The sequence below is a fragment of the Musca domestica genome, unplaced genomic scaffold, assembly GCF_030504385.1.
Source record: "Musca domestica strain aabys unplaced genomic scaffold, Musca_domestica.polishedcontigs.V.1.1 17, whole genome shotgun sequence".
Classification (NCBI taxonomy): domain Eukaryota; kingdom Metazoa; phylum Arthropoda; class Insecta; order Diptera; family Muscidae; genus Musca; species Musca domestica.
Window position 1 is genome coordinate 14,333,857 of NW_026712230.1, and position 23,667 is coordinate 14,357,523.

The following is a 23,667-nucleotide window of genomic DNA, read 5'->3' on the forward strand; positions in this document are numbered from 1 at the left end:
TAGAAGTTTTTATTAATATTTCTACAATGTTTTCCTGGGTGGCTTTGGAAAATCTTCCGGCAAGGCTATGTCGGTGGAGAATTCACAACGATATTTTTTTAGAAACTCCAATGCTGCATATTCCAATTGATTTGTAATGCCCAGATCTTGACAATAGCTACGCATAATTTTGTGACGTGATTCACGATCGGCATTCTGGCGAAGTAATGAATATAAATTAAATTTTTTTATTGTTTGACATTAAACTAAACAATTTTGTTCAGGTTCGAGGTCTGGATTTATTGTAACTGCATCTTTAGGATTTTCATAAATGGCCATAAAAATACCCAATAACTGTCTGTGATAACTTATTATTGTGTACTGACATGAACATTGTAGAAAATCCTAAAGCTGCAATTTTTATAATTGGAAAATATCAAAATTTTGTATAGTTTATTATTTTTTTTTTCTTTTATTTACAGCTTGCCTTACCATTTTCATAACTTTCTGGGCAGAGGGAGTTATTAACAGTTTATTCAAATTTTGCAATTCTCCGAAATGATCGTTCATTATAAGCTCCACCCAGGGTTCTTGAAAAAAGTCGAGAAAACTTTCAATGTCCTTGAGATACCAACGCGACCGCAAATTATTCAGCAGTAATTCATGGCGGCCACAAAAGAATTTCAAAAAGTCATAGTCTTTGTTCTGAAATGAGAAAAACTTTGAATACCTTCCACCATTTGGAAGGAATTTTGAAATTTTCAAAAAATAAAATCCATTAAAAATTCGATTAAAATCTTAAAAAAATAGATGTTATATTGGGGTATATATGAGTACGTGGACCGGCATAGGCAACTTTTCTCATAAGCCATTTTGAGAACAGTTATATCGGGGATATACGAAGATTTCGACCTGCACAGACAACTTTTTTTGTCACAGCCTGTGATACCCATTAGGAATTTCAAAAACATTTGAAACAATTCCGGTTAAAAATATCGCTAACATCATCCAAATACCGAATGGGGGGGGGGGGGGGGAGCTATACGATATCGTGGACCTATATATTCTCTTTTAGGGGGTAAAGTACTCAGAAGGAACTCCTTGTGTGGATTTTCAGATAATTCTATTGATAAATTTGGCTACAATCATTAAAATACCCAATATAGACAATAGAAGGATAAAATAGTCAAATTGTCGAATGTCGGTGGGAATTGTTATATGGGGGCTTTACGATATCGTGGGCCTATATAGATAATTCTCTTTCAGGGGGTAAAGTACTCTGAGGGAAATCCTTGTGTGGATTTTCAGAATTTGGCTATAATCATCAAAACACCGAATATCGGGGGTACCGTTATTTGGAGTCTATATTATTTCGTGGACCGATATAGCCTATCTTCGAACTTGACCTGCCTATAAAAAAAGAGTGATCTGTGCAAATTTTAGGTTTCTATCTTAATTTGTTTTGACTCTAGCGTGATTATAACAGATGGACGGACGGCAGGGCTAAATCGTCTTAGAAATTTACGTTGATCAAGAATATATGTCCTTTGTTAGGTCTAAAATTATTATTTCGTTGAGTTACAAACGAAATGACGAATTCAATATATCCTCCATACTATTGTTGTTGGAGGGTATAGTGATAGTTTACATCTCAAAGTAACCTAAATAGAGAGAGCAATTTTCGTACTAAAAGGGTACTAAAAATTGAATACTTTGTATTGGACAAATGGAATGAGCTAGAATACTGAAATTTATAATGATTGTTCGAGAGTCACTCATAGAGTGCAGGATTGATGTGCCAAAGTATTTTTAGAAATTCGAACTTTAAGGTTACGAAAAGTTCTAAATTGGTACTAAACATTTAAAATTGTACCATTTGGTATTATGTGAACGGATTGGAAAGTAATTTTGACAAACAATGGTGATTTTGAAAAAATGTGTGTTAAGTTTTCGAATTGTACTAAATGGTACTAAATTTGGAACAGTTTGGCTTAGTGTGAACAGATAGTATTTGAAATCTGAAATTTGCTCTTGCTGCCACTGTTCATGTGTAGCCTGGACATATGGAGGTAGAAATGAGTACTATTATTGTAAGAAAAGTACTAAAAGGTGCTATCTTGGTACTGGGTGAAGGGATAGTGCTGAAATAATCAAATTTGCTACTAAATTTGGAAAAGGGATAATTACAGAGCCGAAATTTGATGTTAACGTCACTGTTAGTATCTGAGGTTGAGATATGAAGATTGTTTGGAAAATTTGTACTTTAATTGTACGACAGGTACTAAATGCCGCTAGAGTTGGTATTGAAACCCTGAAATTTGGTATGGATGTCACTCACTGTTGGTGTTTGTTGAGGAGGTGGTTTTGGAAATGGGTACTATGAGTGTTCAAAATGGGTCATTGAGTGTTGGGATAGAGATGGAATTGGGAAAGTTGGTATCGCGGTGACTGTTAGTGTTTAGGGTGGAAAGAAGTTGGTTTGGGCATGCCTAGTAAAACTGTGCGAAAAGTACGGTTATATATTTGGGATTGGGTTTTAGGATAGAGTTGAAATTCTCAAATTTGATATACAGGCCATTGATGGCATATAGTTTTGAGAGAAGGAGGTGGATTTGGGAATGCGTACTATGATTGTTTGAAATGTATTAAATGGTACAAAATTTACCGTTGAGTGAATGGATAGAGCTTGAATTCTGAAATTTGACTTTGAGGTCACTGTTGGTTTCTAGTATTTAGATATATTGATGGCAAATTTTTATACCGTCAGGCATATGCCTACAGAAGGTACATATCATTTGATGCGGTCAAAACGTGCGTGATCAAAATAACGATTTGGACCAAATCCGTTTTAGGGCATTCCATCCGTCCGTTTGTCTGGCTGGCTGATGCGTACGATAACTTTCGAAGGGGGTATCCGATTGGGTCCAAACTTGGTACATCGTAATGTTATTATCAAACTAAGATTGAGTTCGGAGATGGGCAATATCGGTCCACTCCCTCTGACACCTCCCCCACAAAAAAGGTAGACATTTTTAACAAAAGAATTTTACTGTACAGGCAGAGAAAGGATAATCCAGTTTTGCTTCAACTTTACAAATCCTAATATTTACATCAGTGCTAAGTCAGCTGCGAACAAAACGGACAATATCAGACCACTCCATCAAGTACCTCCCCGCAAGGGGTCAACATTTTGAATAATTATAAGTCTTACAAAATTTTAAGTAAGACTCCCATTATCTTCAAATTACACACTTCACAATATTTTTATTAAACCAAGATCCGCTGTGAAGATAGACTGCTTCTGGTACCTCCCCCAAAAGGGTCAACTTGAAGCTCATAAAACGCGAAATAACCATTCGATTCCATTTAGACTTGACACATCTCAATATTTCCATCAACAAAAGATCTGTTATAAAGATGGTAAAGATTGGATCACACCTTTTGGTACCTCTCCCACAACGAGTCAAAATTTTGAATAACCAAAAAGAAGATAAAATCAGAAATAAGCATCCGGTTCTCTTTAAATTTCACACATCCCATTATTATTACTAACACAAGATCTGGTATGAAGATGAAATGTATCGGCGCACTACTTCTGGCACCTCCCCCACAAAGGGATTAAAATTTTGAATAATTATATCTCTCATACAAAGTAAAAAATATCCGACTATCTTAAAATTTCAAGCATCCAAATATGTTTATTAACACAAAATCTGGAGTGAAGATGAGATATAAAGATCTATTCCTACTGGTACCTCCCCCACATCACAATATTTGACAAGTCTTTTGGAAACTCCCCCATAAAGGCTTAACATGATAAATAAGAAATACGGATGCCAATTTATATTTAAATAATCGAACATTGGCTGATGGTATACATCCATCGATGAATGATTAATACACTCAAAAGTTCTGCCAACATTTAGTACTGTCACTTTTTACTCGATTCGAAACGGTTACATAGCAAGAGTTTAAGTTCGAATCGAATGAAACCTTCGGCTTACTAGAACTTTCGAATCGAGTTACATAGTAACCCATCTTGTTTTTTTTATGAATATTTTTGCTGGGTAAAGAAACCTCTTTCATGACCTTCCACAGCACTATCCCTTTTCATAAAGCTAATTAATATTTTGTGTAGTGGGCTCTACCTCAGGGCGACCTACCTTTTTTGTTACAATGACAATTTCTTCGACCATTCCATGTTTATTGAGTCGGACCCGACTAAAATCGCCATTGGAATAAGTTACCAAAGGGAATCCATATTCATTATCCAAGTGGTTGGCCAAATAACGTTTGGGTGTGGTTACTTTAAAAAGATAATGATCCATGGGCAGCTGAGCTTGAAATAAGTAGGGTTTGGAAAATTTCTCTTCCTTAAGTGAAGCATCCTGTGTTTGGAGACCCATTGAGTATATTATCTGGAAGATAATTCAAAACATAATTATTCGAATATTAGTGAGTATCGATAAACAAAAACCTTTTCAGCTGCTTCCTGGGGACAAACAAAACGATACTGGTGATTGGGTTCATTGCGATGCTTGACAAAATTGCCAATTGCATAGACCCACGGGTCGGATGTTTGATAATTTTCATTTATCAGCACACTGGAGCCCTCAGTATCCAGGTCAGCTTCTTCGATAACTAAATAGAAACAAATTTTTTCTTAATTAATTATTAATTTATCAATTTAAAGAATTACCCTCCAACATATCATCAGAAATGTATTTCTCCCAAAAACTTGCAAAGAAATCACAATCCAAGGACAGTTTTTCTTCACCCAGAAAACTTTGAAATACCACCGTTTTTATAATTTTCGAATCTTTGCGATATTCGAATTCCTCTAAATTCATTCGTTCGTAAATTTGTATCCCCAAATCTTCAACCATTTCGCGAAGAATTGTCTCTATACGAACATCAATACTGGAATCATTTAACATCAGACCCATTTGTAAATTGGCCACCTCATGTGGCATTACAAGAGATATTGATTTCGACTCTACACCATGTTGTATTAAAAAGTTTATAAATTCAAAGGCCCTAATGTGAAGACCATAGACCACAATGGTGCAACGATGAGTAATGTTTTGTTGGAAAAATCTCAGCTGATGATAAAATAAGAGCTTGTCGAAACGACTATTGATTTCTATATAATTTGCTGGTAACGGATGGGGATCAAACATTCCTCTGGGTACCCCATATTCCGTGTGACACATTAGCAACAAAGTTTCATAATAGATTTCACATTCCGTTTCCAATTTGACAAGGTGATTATCGCTGAAAAAAGTACCAGATTATTTACAACATTTCCCGATGTAATTCAAAGCATTTCATTTGTAATTCGAGAATCCTATTACAAATTCTGAACATTTCAAATGTAATACGGGAAAATCGTTTGTGGTTAAAATCTTCTCAATTGTAATTTCAAGTTCTTTTGAAAATCGAATAATTTTATTTGTATTTTTAGAGCTTCGTTTGTATGTCGTAACTATTGTAATCCATATTCAAGTAAAAAACCAGTAAAGAAATTCTTAAAGTCGGGCGGGCCGACTTTATGATACCCTACACCACTTTGCTAATTTAGTAGAGCTGCACATAACAATTAAACGTTTTTATGGGAGAATTCAATCATACAAGCTATGATTATAATTATAATTTAAAATTCAAAGGACTAAATATGACGAAGCATTTGTATACTTTAAATTCGGACTTCTATTGCCCATTTGGTGCACAATTAATTTGAAATCGGATAAAAATATATATGGGAGATATATCCAAATCGGAACCGATCTCGATAAAATTTGGCAAAAATATTTCTGAGCTGTACTTGATATATTTCCCTGAATATCGTTGTTACGGAGTGCATATTACGGCTGTGGGTAACAAATATAACAAATCGGATGAACAGTATATATGGGAGCTAAAGCTATATCTGAACCGATCTTCACCAAATTTGACATAGTAGCTTCTAGACTCAATTGGGTCGTAAGTGTCAAATTCCATCCCATTTAGACAAATATTATACGTTTGGTGCACAATAAAAGGTAAATCGGACAAAGTTATATATGGGAGCTATATCCAAATATGAACCGATCTCGATAAAATTTAGCAAATGTATTTCTGAGCTGTATTTGATATATTTCCCCAAATATTGTTTTTGCAGAGTGCATACTACGGCTGCTGAGGACAAAAATAACAAATCGGATGAACAATATATGTGGGAGCTATAGCTATATCTGAACCGATTTCGATCAAATTTTCAGGAATAATTAAGGTGTATATGCAAAATTCCATACAATTCGGGCTGATATTACACGTTTGGTGCACAATAAAAGGTAAATCGGACGAAGATATATATGGGAGCTATATCTAAATTTTGACCGATTATCTCCAATTTCAATAGAGTTCGTCCTTGGGCCAAACAAATGATTTGTGAAAAATTTCGTCTGGATCGGGCAATAAATGCGACCTGTACTTTGTTTACAAAAATACATGGACAGACAGACGGACGGACATGCATAAATCAACTCAGAATGTGATTCTATGCAGATCATCAAAAGAAACTATGGGTCTATCTCGTTTCCTTTTGCCTGTTGCAAACAAATGCACAAAGACATAATACCCTGACCACCTTGTGGTGTAGGGTATAAAAACAGTAAGTTCGGCACAATTTTGAACGGATTTAGTAATAATGTAGCTAAAATCATCAAAATTCCGAATATAGGGAGGTATCGTTATATCGGGGCTATACGAAGACCTGGATCTGCATAGACAATTTTCCGCCGCAGGCTGTAGTACCTATTAAGGACTTCAAATACGAAATTTCAAACAATATCTGTGAATATTGTACCTAAAATCGTCAAAATACTGAATATAGGGAGGTACTGCTATATGGGGCCTATACGAAGACCTGGACCTGCATAAATTTTATGAACGAAATTTTAAACAACTCCAGTGAATAATGTCGCTAAAATCATCAAAATACCAAATATTGGGAACTTTGGGTATGGATATTTTGACAGTTCCATTGAAAAATGTGGATCTACATAGGCAATTCTTTTGCAGTGTGTAAAGTGCTCAGAAGGAACTCCTAGTGTGGATTTTAAGCCAATTCCAAAGAAAAATGTGGCTAAAATCATCAAAATACCGAATCGGAAACTACCGTTATATGGTACCAGGAGTTGTTTCAAATTTCGTATTTACAGTTCCTAATGGGTACTACAGCCTATGACAGAAAATTGTCTATGCTGGTCCAAGTCTTCGTATAGCCCCCTCCCTATATTCGGTATTTTGATGATTTTAGCTACATTATTCACCGGATTTGTTTTTAAGTTTCGTATTTGAATATTGTAATGGCATATGACACAACTTTCATGTGCAGGTCCACGTCTTCGATATAACTGCTATATTTGCAAAATTTTTAGAAAAAGCTTGTAACATTTTTTTGTTGCCTTCGTATTTGCTTTTTCGAATTAAAAAATAATCTTATTATTAATAGAATTACATTAAAATAAATAGTTGGAATTTCAAATTGAAATGTCTCTACAAACATTTGATATGTTTGGAATTATAATTTGAATTCTCGAATTACGCTTGAAATGTTTGGTATTAAAATTTGATTCCTCGAATTTTGAAATGTTACGAATGATATCCACAACAGAATGCAATTTTTGACCTTGGTAAAATTTTACAACTCACGTATCAACTGCCTTAACGTTACCGCTCACAAATCTCACCCAGTTCCTAAGATCCATACGTTCGGTAACATCCCGTGCAAAAGCATCACAATTGCGATAATTCACCCAGCAATCTTCGTCATTTTCACAGCAGTCGCATCGAAAAGCGTTTTCATATTCGGCCTCCATTACACCGGGACTACAGATCACAGTTAGCCGTACATGAGGCAAACAATTGCAATTATTAGAAATATTTCTACAAAGGATACAAATTTAAGAAAAGTAGTTAGTAAATAGCAAGAAAAAGCTGGAAACTTATCTAAACTTGAGTAGAAACTAAATTATTTGTGATGTCAGTAGTCGTTCATTCCCAAAAATGTAGGGTCTTGAGTCATATGCCGAAAAAACTGGACTGATTGCGGTCCATTTAGTTGATAGGTTTGGTTAGGACCTTCAAGATTCCCATACTTGGGGTATAATATTACATGAGAGCTATTCCAAAGTGGTGACCTTTGGTGACCATTTAACAATTTTTGTAAAGATTGTTATACCTACAGCCTTATGGCTCCAGAGGACACATTTCATTTTTATTCTATGGACGAAATCCATTTCATTTGACATTTGACATTTGATGTCGATCTATCCATGTCCGTCTGTCTGCTGTTTGATGGAGTGTTCGATTTGATCCAAATTTTTGTGCATCGGAATATTTGTAATAAACTTAGTCAGTACCGGTTAACTCCTTATTGTTACTCCACAAACATAAAGTACAATTTTTAATGAAGAAAACTACTCACAACCAATGTCCTTGTGCTTCTTGTTTTTGCTTACATATGGTCAAGTGTGAATACGGAATTTATGGGCCCACTCTTGTTGGTACCTTCCCGTTAAAGATTATAATTTTTGCAAAAATATAAAAATCCCACATTGAGCTCATAGTACATAGCTATTTTAAGATAAGACTTAGTTAAGGTACGGAAATCGACAATATTGGTGCACTCAGTTTTGTACCTTCTTCATCCAAAATTCAATCAATAATAACTCTATTAAAGGAAAACAAAACACATGATGGTAACGGTTTGGAAGTTTTAGCAAAATTATTTTTGAACCGAATGTTTGTTATAAAGCCAAAAGTCGAATAAGTGTTGACAAAATAGGCGCCACTAACCTTTCCTAACCTTTCTATAATGTTCAATATGTGTTACTATCTTTCCTGGATCCAGAGATATTGTGGTATATCTACCTCTAGAAAAGATATCAAAACAATTGGAGAGTTTTTACAAAACTAGAGCAATTGTAAACAAGAAATAAAGCAGCTAAGTTCGGCCGAGCCGAACTTTTAATACCCTCCACCATTTTGAAGGAAATTGAAGAATTTCAAAAAAAAAAAAAAAAAAAAAAAATCCGAAAACTACCACTTAAATGAAAACCGTTATATGGGGACTATACGAAGACGTGGACCTACATACGATTTTTTTTTTGTCAAAGGCTGTAGTGCCCATTACGAATTTCAAATACGAAAACGAAAAAAATTTGTTACAATTAGGGAGAATAATGTCGCAAAAATCATGAAAATATGGAGTATCGGGAGGTACCGTCACATGGAGGATATATGAAGATGTGGACCTGCATACATTTACATAAGGAGAAGATTAAATGGATGTGGGTCTATTGTGGTTTTACTAATATTCTCATCGATAAACTTAAAAAATTAAGATTTGAAGAATTGTTGCTACAAAATGTAAACATTTTTCTTTTATTCTTTCCGAAAAAGGAAAAACTCTAAAAAATATGTAAAACCGTAAAAGTAAGAAAAATGTCGTCAAGGTGAAAAAATTGTATATTTTGAGTGCTAAAAATGCCTAATGCGAATTGTTGGAACGAATCCAAATTGTTGACTTTTCGCCGACGAAGTAGTCGGCACATGCATATAAAACGAAATGTACATGGTACAAACTTTGTTCGTGATAATATTTGTATCAGACTGAAAATATTTCCAAAAAATTACGTCGAAAAATGCCGTTTAAAGGAAAACCGTTATATGGGTGCTATATGAAGACGTAGTACCCATTAGGAACTTTAAATACGACTTGACCTGCTTGCAGATAAAAGTCTTATCTGTGCAAAATATTAACTTCCTATCTTAATTTGTTTTGACTTTTGAGTGATTGCAACTGACGGACGGACGGGAAGGGCTAAACATTCTTAGAATTTTACCCTGATCAAGAATATATGTCTAAAACTATTATTTCGATGAGTTACAATTGGAATGACGAACTTAATATACCCTCCATACTATGTATGAGGGAGGGTATAAAAAGTGTTTTGGGCTGGTTATAGACCAAAGGATCTAAGAAAAGACGGCCAAAAGGTGCCTCATATAAATAACGGTTTCAGGACCTTTGGTGTCGATCTTGCGATGTCCGTCTGTCTGTCTGGTGCGCACGATAACTCTCGAAGGGAGTATCCGATAGGTTCAAACTTGGTACATCGTAATATTGTTGTCAAACTTAAATCGGGCAATGGTAACTACGCCAAAAAGGTCAACATTTTCAAAAAAATATTTTACTGCACAGAAAGAGAAAATATAATCCGATTTTGCTCCAACTTTGCAAATCCTAATATTTGCATCAGTGCTAGGCCAGGTGAGAAAATGGAAAATATCGGTTCACTCCATCAAGTACCTTTCCCACAAAGGATAAACATTTGGAATAATTATAACTCTTATAAAATGTGATGTAAAAGTCCGATTGTCTCCAAATTACGCACATCACAATACTAGCAATAGGTCTGATGTGTAGATGGAAAAACGGTCTACTCCTTTTGGTACCTTCCCCACAAAGGGTCAACATTTTGAATATCCATGAAGCTCATTAAACGCGAAATTAACATAAGATTCCATTCAGACTTTACATATCTCAATATTACTATCAACGCAGGATCTGTTATAAAAATGGTAGAAATCGGATTCCTTCTGGTATCTCCCTCTCAAAGGGTCAAAATTTTGAATAACCAAAACTATTATAAAATCCGAAATAAGCATCCGGTTCTCTTTAAGTTTCACACATCCCATTATTACTACTAACACAAGATCTGCTGTGAAGATGGGATGTATCGGCGCACTCCTTCTGGTACCTCCCCCGCAAAGGGTTAACATTTTGAATATCTATAAAGCTCATAAGGGCTCACATAGAGTTCAAGTTTTTAAAAACAAAATGCTCAAAGAAAATGAAATAAGCATCCAACTCTCTTCAAATTTCACACATACAAACATTTTTGCTAACCCAAGATATGTTGTGAAGATGATATATATCTGCGAACCCTTTCTGATAACTCACCCACAACTTGCGAAACAAGTCAGCAATTCTTGACAACTTGCTACATCTAAATATTTCTCTCAACCAGTTACCTGAGATGAATATGGAATAATTTCGCATAAAATTAAGTATAAATGGTCCATTTCTTGTAATTTTGTTCATATCTGTATTAGATGAAGTATGAAAATGGAATACATCGATCGTCTATATCTGGTACCGCACGCACTTTGTAACATTTTCTAAAAACTATTACAAATTTCATATAAAGTGAAGGAAGAAGTCGTTGTAGTCCAAACCTGGCACATCGCAATATTTATATCATATTTATTTAGGTCCCATACGAAATGGATACTGGCACATTCCTTCGGAACTACAGTTTCAATAATTGCAACAGAAGTCAAAATATACTTAAACAATCGAACAATTGCTGAGGGTATACATCTATGGCAAAATCGACTGATACTTTTTAATTTGTTTCCATACAAATCGCCCGATGCAAATCGAAGATACGAAGAACAAAGTTTTATTGTTCTATGCAATTAATAAGACTTTTTGGGGTCTTATCTGGAATCTGGTTCGGTAAAAATTCGATATTGAACTTGAAGTCTGATTAAAAATAACTCAACTTCATTATTGGTTTGCGAAACAGATTTCTATGTCCTCCTAACTTTTACGTATAATACTTACCTCATTCCATGCCAGCTGAATATCATTAATCGCAAAAAGGCTTTACAGATATCGGTAAAACCCAAAATTACGATATTCATGGTATGGCCAAAATATGAGGAATGCGATAAATTATTTTGATATGCTGCAAAGTGATCCTGGGAAAAATCAATTGGATGTATGTCCAGGTCATGCATTGAAAATGTTTGATATTTTCCCTGTGAAATGGATGATTGCGACCGAGAAAGTTCCTCTATTGATTTATCAAACCATAATTTTTTGTTACGGCGCGGTTCCAAGGGTTGCATATTCAATATTAAGTCATTAGATAGGCAGTGATATAACTAAAACACGTCTGGTGTTAGTTTTTACTAAATCGCTTCTGATTCGTTTATATTTACCGTGGGTCGAAAATAATAAAAATGCCAAAAGTTGGATTGACGGGCCAGCTCACGAAACACAACATCCGATTGAAAATGAAAAAGGGGATGTAATTTTAATATCATCACCTCGGCTATGTTGTAGGTTGGGTCTTCTTTGAGTTTGGGGACAAGGAAATGCTTTTCCAAATTGGAATTGGAGGTAAAGGGTCTTGAATTGGCAGGGACGACACAAAACATGAATATTTTTTTAAACTAAACTACATATCCTCACCTCAATATAACAAAACCCACAAGGACATTTTTTTCCTTTGGCTGGGTCGAGTCGCCGCACTTGATGGTAAAACATTGATATTTACTAAATGGATCAGATAAAATATTTTGCAAAATGGCCGTAACAATTCTTAAATCATATTGCAATTGATCCTCATCATCGGCAATGAGAGAAGTATGCGAAGTATCCGTGGCCGATATGGCGAAAGTAATTTTGGACGCTATGGTTGAACGCCTGGTTTGTTGTGTCCTTCTTGGTATGGCCATAATGGTGGGCACTTCATCATTTAGCAGCTGCTTAATAGCGTCAACATCTTCGGGCTCCACGCGGTAGAGTGTAAGATCACCATAAATGGCACTTCGATGTGTTATATACAGATGCTCATCGATTTTACAACCTGGCCGTGGTACGACAGGCTAAAAAATGTTTAGATTATGTATCTTCAGGTTTGAAACTCTAGTTGTAGGAGTGTGAGTGTGTAACTTACAATAAAATATTTCAACATTTCAAATAAGATCGGTACCATCGGCTGGGCAACAGATATGGACAGTAGACAATAGTTGCGTTCTGGAAATGCAGCAAAACCAGTCAACAGATAACGAAATAGTCTGCGTAAATCATGCGGCTGCATCAAACCAAATAGGTGTATAACAAACACATTTGACTGACTATTCAAGTCCATGGTTGGGTGTTCATTTTTAACATTGTAGAGAATGTTTTTGCGCCGTTTGCGTAGTTTCACATAGAAATCGTAACTTCTGAGTTCTGGAAAAGCAAATTGTTTTAAAGTTTTCAGAGTGGCGTACAGATCGTCTTGACTGAATGTTGGATGTCTATATCAATTTCATTTGTAAATATTTTATATGCATAACAATTAAAAAAGCATTAGGTTCGGCCAGGCCTAATTTTTAATGCCCTCCAGCTTGGGTTAAGAATACATTTTTATATAAGAGTATCCGAATTCAAACGAGTTCCACTTACAAATAACAGAAAGACCGTTCAGATAATGATGTTAAATTTTCCAAAAAAAAAAAAAAAAAAAAAAAAAAATAAATAAATAAATAAATAAATAAAGTGGGTGAGGCTGTTAAATGAAGGCCGTATCAAAACGGGAACCTCCACAGACAATTTTATACATCAATGATTGTCATTTACCAAATCTTTTAAATACCAAACACATTATGACTTACAAATACCAATTTATAGAAGACTCCGTATGAAAATGTGGCAAAAATCATCAAAATCCGGATATCGGAAGGTAGCGGTACCGGCTATACTAAAAACCGCCATATAGCGGTACCTGGATCGGTGGACCGATGTATCTCATTTTCAATACCAACCATACTAGACACAATTCAAATTGTTCTGCCAATTTTTGAAGCTCTACGTCAAATAATGTGGGCTTTATGGTGATTTCAACATACGAACAGAGAGATAAGCGTTCCTTTTCAAGGTGGAGGATATAAAAATTAAGTACAATATTTAAATTGTTGTAAAGATCAGATAAAAGTTACTTTTTGTTTATAAAATATAAAACGTGGTGAAATAACTGACTTACTAACTGACCGAGGATCAACGCCCAGACAAAGCTGCTGAAGCTATAATCTCGAAAATTAAAGGAGTACGAAAAGAACTATAATGTACTAAAAATTTAATTTAATTAGCATAGGATATTTTTTGGAAATTTGAAGTTAAGGTTACGAAACTTTCTAAAAAGGTACCATTTGGTTTTATGTGAAATTTGGTATGAGAATCAAGGTTGCAAGGTAAGTTTGATTCATATATATGGCTTAGAAAATGTGTACTAAATGTGCGAACTGTATTAAATGGTACTAAATTTGGAACAGTTAGAATTTGGAAATTTTGTTTTGGGGCCCCTATTGTGTCCCAAATTTGTACATAAACTACTAAATGGTACAAAATTTCGAATGGGGTTGAGGGATAGTAATAAAATTCTGAAATTTGATATTTAGTTTACTGATGATATTTGTGTATGAGATTTATCGGTGGTTTGGAAATTCACTCTATATGTTAAAGAAAAGTACTAAATGGTACGAAATTTGGTATTGAGTGGATAGGCAGGAATTGTCACATTTGATATTGAAATAGACTTAATAGAATTGAAATAGACTTCAATATCAAATGTGACAATTCCTGCCTAACCACTCAATACCAAATTTCGTACCATTTAGTACTTTTCGTATCTGGAATTAAAATATGGAGGTGGTTTTGGAAATGTAAACTATAATTGGTACTCATCTTGGAATAGTTAAGTTTAGGGTGAACGGATGGAGCTGGAATTTCGAAGATTTGGTAATGAGATCCCTGCTAGTGGTAGATTTGATAATTAAAGTTGGTTTTGGTAATGTGCACCACAAGTGAACGAAAAGTACTAAATAGTATTATATTTTGTATTGGGTGTAGGGATGGGTCTGGAATCCTCAAATTTGATATGGTATCTGGAATTGAGGTATGGAGGTGGTATTAGTAATGTATACTATAATTTTTCGAAAAGCACTAAAGGGAAATCGAGTATTAGGTGAGGGATAGAGCTGGAATCCCGAAATGTGATACTAACGTATCTGTTGGTATCTGGTATTGAGATATGGACTTGTTTTTGGAAATGTGTACTTTAATCGTACGAAAAGTATTAAATATTGCTAAACTTGGTATTGAATGAAAGAATAGAGCAGAAATCCTGAAATTTGATTTGGATCTCACTGTTGGTGTCTGTGGTTGGATTTGCGTTCAATAATTGTACTGCATTTGGTAAAAAAGGAAATTACAGAACTGAAATCTTGAAATTTTTTATTTAGGTCACTGTTGATTTCTATGGTTTATTAATGAGGCGTTAAAAAAATTTAGACAGAAAAATTAGAAACCAAACAGCGGACACTTGCTAATAAATCATTAATTTTATAGACTCCACCATAAGATAGATTGACATATACTATCCGTTCGAAATTTCTAAAGTTTTCATCAGAGAGTCCATAAATTTTATATATTCTTGATCAGCACAAAAACATAACTCAGGTTTTTTAGCCCTTCGAAAAAAAATGAACATTGTAGGTCCACTTTTTGGTACAGCCCCATTTAACGGTACCTTCCGGGTTTCTGTAATTACAACTTCCCGTGTAAAGGAGTCAAGAACGTCAGACTACATGGAATTTGTAGCAAAAATTATCCTAAAAAGTAAAGATAGGTCAAGATGGGAACCGAGTTTCATCAACTGGAAAAATTCGGTGGATGTGCAAAAATCCATCCAATTTAAGCGGATATTTCATAGTTGGTGCACAATAACGGTGAAATCGGATAAAGATGTATATCAAAGGTATATAAAAATCAGAGCCGATCTCGATAAAATTTGGCAACATTATTTTCGAGCTGTATCTGATGTCCGGTATCAAATATCATTGTTGTGAAGTGTTTTTTAGTGTTAAGTATTTATTATAACTATATTTGGTGCACAATAAACTTAAAATCAGATACAGAAATATATGGTAATGAGATCCCTGCTAGTGGTAGATTTGATAATTAAAGTTGGTTTTGGTAATGTGCACCACAAGTGAACGAAAAGTACTAAATAGTATTATATTTTGTATTGGGTGTAGGGATGGGTCTGGAATCCTCAAATTTGATATGGTATCTGGAATTGAGGTATGGAGGTGGTATTAGTAATGTATACTATAATTTTTCGAAAAGCACTAAAGGGAAATCGAGTATTAGGTGAGGGATAGAGCTGGAATCCCGAAATGTGATACTAACGTATCTGTTGGTATCTGGTATTGAGATATGGACTTGTTTTTGGAAATGTGTACTTTAATCGTACGAAAAGTATTAAATATTGCTAAACTTGGTATTGAATGAAAGAATAGAGCAGAAATCCTGAAATTTGATTTGGATCTCACTGTTGGTGTCTGTGGTTGGATTTGCGTTCAATAATTGTACTGCATTTGGTAAAAAAGGAAATTACAGAACTGAAATCTTGAAATTTTTTATTTAGGTCACTGTTGATTTCTATGGTTTATTAATGAGGCGTTAAAAAAATTTAGACAGAAAAATTAGAAACCAAACAGCGGACACTTGCTAATAAATCATTAATTTTATAGACTCCACCATAAGATAGATTGACATATACTATCCGTTCGAAATTTCTAAAGTTTTCATCAGAGAGTCCATAAATTTTATATATTCTTGATCAGCACAAAAACATAACTCAGGTTTTTTAGCCCTTCGAAAAAAAATGAACATTGTAGGTCCACTTTTTGGTACAGCCCCATTTAACGGTACCTTCCGGGTTTCTGTAATTACAACTTCCCGTGTAAAGGAGTCAAGAACGTCAGACTACATGGAATTTGTAGCAAAAATTATCCTAAAAAGTAAAGATAGGTCAAGATGGGAACCGAGTTTCATCAACTGGAAAAATTCGGTGGATGTGCAAAAATCCATCCAATTTAAGCGGATATTTCATAGTTGGTGCACAATAACGGTGAAATCGGATAAAGATGTATATCAAAGGTATATAAAAATCAGAGCCGATCTCGATAAAATTTGGCAACATTATTTTCGAGCTGTATCTGATGTCCGGTATCAAATATCATTGTTGTGAAGTGTTTTTTAGTGTTAAGTATTTATTATAACTATATTTGGTGCACAATAAACTTAAAATCAGATACAGAAATATATGGGAGCTATATCTAAATCTGAACTGATTTTGACACAATTTAGCAAATGTATTTCTGAGCTGTATTTAGTAACTTTTTTCGAATAGTGTAATGGAGTTCATATTACGGCGGTGAGGGATAAAAATAAAAAATCTGATGAAAAATGTATTGTTTTGAGCTATAGCTTTATCTGAACCGACTTGGTCGCATGTGTCAAGATCCAAACTATTTGGGCTAATATTAACCAATTGGCGCATAATAAAGTTATATATAGAGGGTGTGATAAAAAAACTGCTACCAACTTCAGACTGCTGTCATTTCTAAGTCACCCGTCCAACAGTTGTTAAAATTATTTCAGGGACAGCTCATTATATTGTTTACAAGCGCACAAAAACATTTTGGTGAGAATTTTCCAGAAAAAAGTTATTCGTGGCTGGAAAACCATAAGTGGATATCGTTAGAGGACTCCAGCATTTAAATATGTCTCGTACCACCGCTCGTTACCGTGATACTGGTAGCATAGCCCGACGTCAAGGAAGTGCACGGAAGAAAACAGCAACATCAGCAGAAATGGTTCGAAAATTAAAGAAACGACTTGATCGAAACCCTTTTTCCGACATTTTTTTCTTTCATTCAATAAATGTTAAAAACAAAATGTAAAAATTATCGCGTTTGACTTTGTTGCAGTTTTTTTATCTCACCCTGTATGTGGGAGATATATATAAATATTACCGATTATCTCAAATTGCAATGGGGCTCAGACATAGGCAAAGCAAATGATTTGTGCAAAATTTCATCATAATCGAAAAATAAATGTGATCTATACTTTGCTTTAAAAAACAAGTAAAAAATATCAAGTTCGGCCGGGCCGAAAGTTTAATACCCTCTACCTTAGGGTAAAGGAAACATTTGTAACCCATTATGACCCACAAATACCAATTTTAAGACATATTCATTGGAAAATGTGCCAAAAATCATCAAAATACCGAATATCGGGAGGTACCGTTATATGGGAGTTATACCAAAACGTGGACATATACATGCAATGTTTCACCACACGAACAAGAACCCATTATGACCTAAAAATACCAATATAAGGAGGTACCGTTATATGGCGGCTATACCAAATCGTGGACCCAAATCTGTGAAAACATGTGGCAAAAATAATCAAAATACCGAATATCGGGAAGTACCGTTATATGGGAGCTATACCAAAGCGTGGACCTATTCATACATTGTTTCGCCTCACGAACTAGGACCCATTATCACCTACAAATACCAATTTTGAGACAAATCCGTGAAAATATGTGGCAAAAATCGTCAAAATACCGTATATCGGGAGGTAGCGTTATATGGGGACCAAAACGTGGACCGATATATCTCATTTTCAATACCAACCATCCTAGACACAATACAAATTGTTTTTCTAAATTTTTACGCTCTACGTCAAATAATATGGGCTGTATCATGATTTCAACAGACATACGGACATCGTTAAATCGACTTAGAATTTAATGCTGATTATGAATATATATACTTTATGGGGTCTACGACGAATATTTAGAGATGTTATAAATATACCCTCCTTTGCAAGGTGGAGGGTATAAAAAATACAGAACCTGTCATGTGTTCAGAGAGATTTTCTTAATATTTCGTTTCATACCTTCCGCGAATTTCTCCAGTTTCTCGAAGCATTTCATTGGCCCTCCATAAAACTCATTCGTTTCATCTGTTGATCTGCTGTAATAACAAAATTACATTTTTATTTGAAGATTCCTTGAATATACTCTAGTTTGTCTTACCATTGAGAATTAATTTCATCTGTTACGTTATTGGAAATTTTCTCATCCAAATTTTTAAATACTTCATCGATTTCTTTGTGAATAAAAAGTTTATTTATTGGGTGTCGGCGTATCGAGCTATAGTTTGGTTTAAAACATTATTATTGAAATTAAAATAAATTGCGGAGAATGTCTTACTTTACAATGATTTGTTTTTCTCTGAATATTTCATTGGAATTGAATTTTAGCAAATTACCAAACGCATCAAGTTCATAGTTTTCCAGCAGAGGCAAAATATCCACATGACCATTTAACCAAATAAAACCGGCAGTCATGTGGGAAATCTTTAGGATAAAAAAAAGAAATTTTGCGATAAGATATCCATCGGAATTGCGAGCTTAGACAGATGATTGATATCAAATATACTTTCCATAGAGGACATATTTTCATAAAATGAATAAAATGCCAGATATAACAGATATTTGGATGAGCTTTTGACTATCTGTGAACGTGCTATTAAAAATATACAGGCGATGAGATAACGACGACCTATCGGTCAGGCATTGAAGAAAATTTCCACGTTCTATCCACAAACTATCAACGAACAATGAACAAGATTTTTATAAAGTATCGATGAATTTGCGGCCAGGTATCGACTTGCTATTAAAGAGTATTCGTCGTACAATCGAAAAGTGTTTTTTATGAGATCTAGTATCTAGTGCTCGATACTTCATCAGCGAAATGTCCACCTTAAATTTTTGGATTCGTTCCAACAGTTCGTGTTAGGCCTTTTTAGTACTCAAAATGCACAATTTGTTTGCTTTGAAAACATTTTTTTAATCAAAACTTCATACATCATATTAAATTTTCAGACTTTTAAGGTGTTACATATTATTCCAGTATTTTCTTTTGAAGTTTTCCGAGGAGGATATTAGTAAAACCGTGGCACAATGGGCCCAAGTCCACTTTTCTGTACAAAACTGTTTCAACGTCTCCATATGCAAACCTTAGAAACCAATAGTGACTAATATCAAATTTCGGGATTCTAGCTTTATCCCTTTACCCAATAACAAATTTAGAAACATTTAGTAGGCATATCCAAAACAATCTATATCTCCCCATCTAAGACACCAACAGTAATCCAAAATTAGTACCATTTAGTAATTTTCAAACAATCAAGAGCAATCTAAGCATAAAATTTCACAGTTTCAGCTCTATCCCTACACCTAATACGAAATTTATTACTATTTACTACCTTTCGAACGATTATAGTACGCATTTCCAAAACCCTCAACAGATCTTAACACCAGATGCCAACAGAGACCTCAATATCAAATATTGGGTTTCCAACTCTATACATACACTTAATACCAAATTTGGCAATATTTAGTACCGATATCTCAATTCCAGATACCAATAGAAATCTCAATATCATATATGAGGATTCCTGCCCTATCCCTTCACCCAATAATAAGTTTAATACCACATAGTACTTTTCGTAAAATTATGGTACACATTTCCAAAACCACCGCCAATTCTCAAACACAGATACTACAGTCATCTACGTATTAAATTTCAGATTTTTGTCTCATCCCTTCACCAAATACCAAATACAGTACCATACCATAATTTTCGTGCAATTATAGTACACATTTCCAAAACCACATCCATATATATGAACAGGCTAAATATGAACAGCGACCGCATTACCAAATGTTAGATTTCAAGCACCATCTGTTCACCCAATACTATATTGTACAAAATATAGTACTATTTAGTACTTTCCGTGCAGTTTTAGACTCTTTATCACAAACCTGCCACCAACAGGGACCCAAGACAAAATTTCAAAATTACAGCTTCACCAAACTGTTCCAAATTTAGTACAGTTGCACACCTAGTACACATTTCCAAAACCACTTTCAAATATCAACTTTACTTTCCAATCTTGATTCTCATACTACATCTTAAGTTTGTCATTCCTTTTGTAACACCTCGAAATATACATTTTAGACCCCACAAAGTATATATATTCTTGATCAGCATAAAATATGTCTGTCCGTATGTATGTCTGTCCGTCTGTCCGGAATTGTTTCAAATTTGGAATTTGAAGTTCGTAATGGATACTACATCCTAAGACAGAAAATGAGCCATGTAGGTCCACGCCTTCGTATAGCCCCATATAACGGTACCTCCCGATATTCGGTATTTTGATGATTTTAGCGATATTATTTACCGGTACTATTTCAAATTTGGTATTTGAAGTTCGTAATGAATACTCTAGCTTATGACAGAAAATTGTCTGTGCAGATCCAAGTCTTCGTATAGCCCCCAAATAACGGTAGCTCCCGATATTCGGTATTTTTGATGATTTTAGCGACATTATTTACCGGTACTATTTCAAATTTGGTATTTGAAGTTCGTAATGAATACTCTAGCCTATGACAGAAAATTGTCTGTGCAGGTCCTCGTCTTCGTATAGCCCCCGTATAACGGTACCTCCCAATATTCGGTATTTTGGTGATTTCAGCAACTTTATTCACCGCAACCATTTCAAACTTCGTTTTGGGAGATTTTAATGGGTACTATAACCTAAGACAAAAAATTTCGTATGCAGGTCTACGTCTTCGTATATGGGGGCTATATGAAGACGGTACTCAGTATTTTCATTACTTTTGCGACATTATTCACCGGAATTGTAACATAATTTCGTGTTTAAAGTTCATAATGGGTACCACAGTCTACGGCAAAAAAATGTCATATGCAGGTCTACATCTTCGTATTGCACCCTTTTGACGGTACCTCCCGATATTCAATATTTTAATGATTTTAGCGACATTATTCACTGGAACTGATTTTAAATTTCATATTTAAAGTTCGTGATGGATACTCCAGCATATTACAAAAAATTTCGTAAGCTGGTTCACATCTTCGTATGATCCCATATAACGGTTTTCAAATAAGTGGTAGTTTTCGGATTTTTTTCCAAATGGTGGAGGGTATTAACAGTTCGGCCCGGTAAAATTAGTTTCTTTTTACTTGTTTTTGTTGAAGTGGTCTAGGTTTCTGACCCACGTCGAGTGGTAACAGTTGCACTTCGGTTAATGAGCAACATTATCTGGGTCCGTTTATCTGATCTATCCATACAATCTCTGTAACCGTGATTAGAACCTTTCTTGATTATTTATAATGGTATTTAGCAGGAGAATCCTTGCATATTCTTTCAGATTATTGCTCGAGTAGAACGCATTGCTTACCTAGCGAAGACCTTTAACAGTGAAGCCCAGATAATTTAGCCAGACCTCCAGGTAAGATATCAATGACTTCCGTTCAAAGAAGATTAGCAAGGACAATATGACTATCATCAGCAATTGGTAATCGTTCCGACATCTAATTAATATAAAGGATGTTTGAAAAGTCTTCCCACTAGAACTTCTGTCTGAGGCCCATGACCCTTGACTGAATTATATTTTACCCTGAGTAGTACTATGTTTGTTCATCTAATGTGCTAAGAAGTTAGTGACAATTTTTTATTTGATTCTGCGACAGAGGCCAATAAGCGCCACCGACCAAACTGTACCAAATCCGAGTTTTTAAATATGTTAATACTTACTTCAGTTATTACAATTACACTATTGGAAGATTCAGATAGCAACTCTTCGGCTATATAATATTCACCCAATTGTTGCTTGACATCGGGACGATTACGATCCACCAACTCAACAATGTCATCATTATCTTCAGGCCTAAAAATACAAGTTTTCAACAAATAATTGATCATAGAAATACATTTTCCGTACAAAGCTCTGCGATAACGCATTTTGGGAATGACATCATCACGACGTATCACATGAATTTGCTCGGTATTTGGGCAGGTAATGGCACTGAAACATTTCGGATAGTAGACCGTGGAAAATTGTTCCAGGCAATAGTAATCAGGACGATCTAAAAAAAAATTATCTGTTTCTTTCAAATTTTCAATATTCCGAAAATTGAATAGAAACCTTTCGGATACTTGACACCATATTCGGGACACTGCACGGCAATGATATAACGAATTTTATTTTCACGTTGAAATATTTCACACAAGACGTGTTGCAGCAGCTGTGGATTGTAGTCCCTGTGATAAATGAAGGTGTTGAAGAAGAACGTATTTCCCTGACTCAGCGGCAGTTGGGAACAATAGTGATGTTTCAGCCAATTTTCCCAGCAATCTTCGGGCAATGCGGGTATATGGGGCGTGTTGCTAACTTCGGCATAACCAATAATAGTACGTTTCGTTTCTTGCACTTCGACCAGGAAACGATGTGTAACATAACTTTTAAAGAATTCCTCAGCAGAACGTATTTTCCGTTTAGATGCCCCGAAATAACGAACTCGCCCCAAGTTGAGAAGCCCCACTATTCTTTGAAAATCATCAGCAATAGCTTCAATTATATAGAAAGTCTCAGCCATGTGTGGTTTTCAGATACATGAAATTATTGAAATTATTTTTATTGGAAAAAAACAAAAACTAAGTTTTCAAAATTTCAAAAACTAAGTTTTCAAAATGTTTTGATTTTACTCTTTAGTAATACTATTGTCAAATTCGATATGACGTTTTATTATTCAATTCCATTCTTTGACATTTTTTTAGCGACATTAAATAAATTGTACCAAATATAGTACTATGTTCGTACACTTCCTTAATCACCTTTTTATCACAAACGTACCACCAACAGGAAACCCACCACAAAATTTCAGAATTCTAGATTGATCTGCTATAGCTATATCCCAATCCTAGCCGATTTCTAAGTAATTTCTTTGGAATTGGACATATATATCGTGTTTGGTACATAACATTCATGAGATGGGGGAAATATATATATGGGAGATATACCCAAACCTCATCTGATTTCAATACAATGTGCCAAATCTATTTTTGTACCATTTTTAG

The 23,667-nt window shown here is 34.7% G+C and overlaps 1 protein-coding gene across 1 annotated transcript; it reads right to left on the reverse strand.

Annotated features, from left to right (window-relative positions):
- On the reverse strand, window positions 1-23,220 carry LOC131801758 (cilia- and flagella-associated protein 61-like). The gene is made up of 16 exons (XM_059120704.1): window positions 22,736-23,220; window positions 22,532-22,676; window positions 22,345-22,477; window positions 18,933-19,078; window positions 18,756-18,872; window positions 18,617-18,693; window positions 12,777-13,054; window positions 12,290-12,705; window positions 12,037-12,226; window positions 11,657-11,979; window positions 7,675-7,908; window positions 4,679-5,253; window positions 4,457-4,620; window positions 4,143-4,397; window positions 472-684; window positions 1-195 (listed from the first exon to the last, which is right to left on the reverse strand). The coding sequence occupies exons 1-16, from the start codon at window positions 23,184-23,186 to the stop codon at window positions 22-24; spliced, it is 3,891 nt and encodes a 1,296-aa protein (XP_058976687.1). The 5' UTR covers window positions 23,187-23,220; the 3' UTR covers window positions 1-21.
- Window positions 23,221-23,667: the final 447 nt, after the last annotated feature.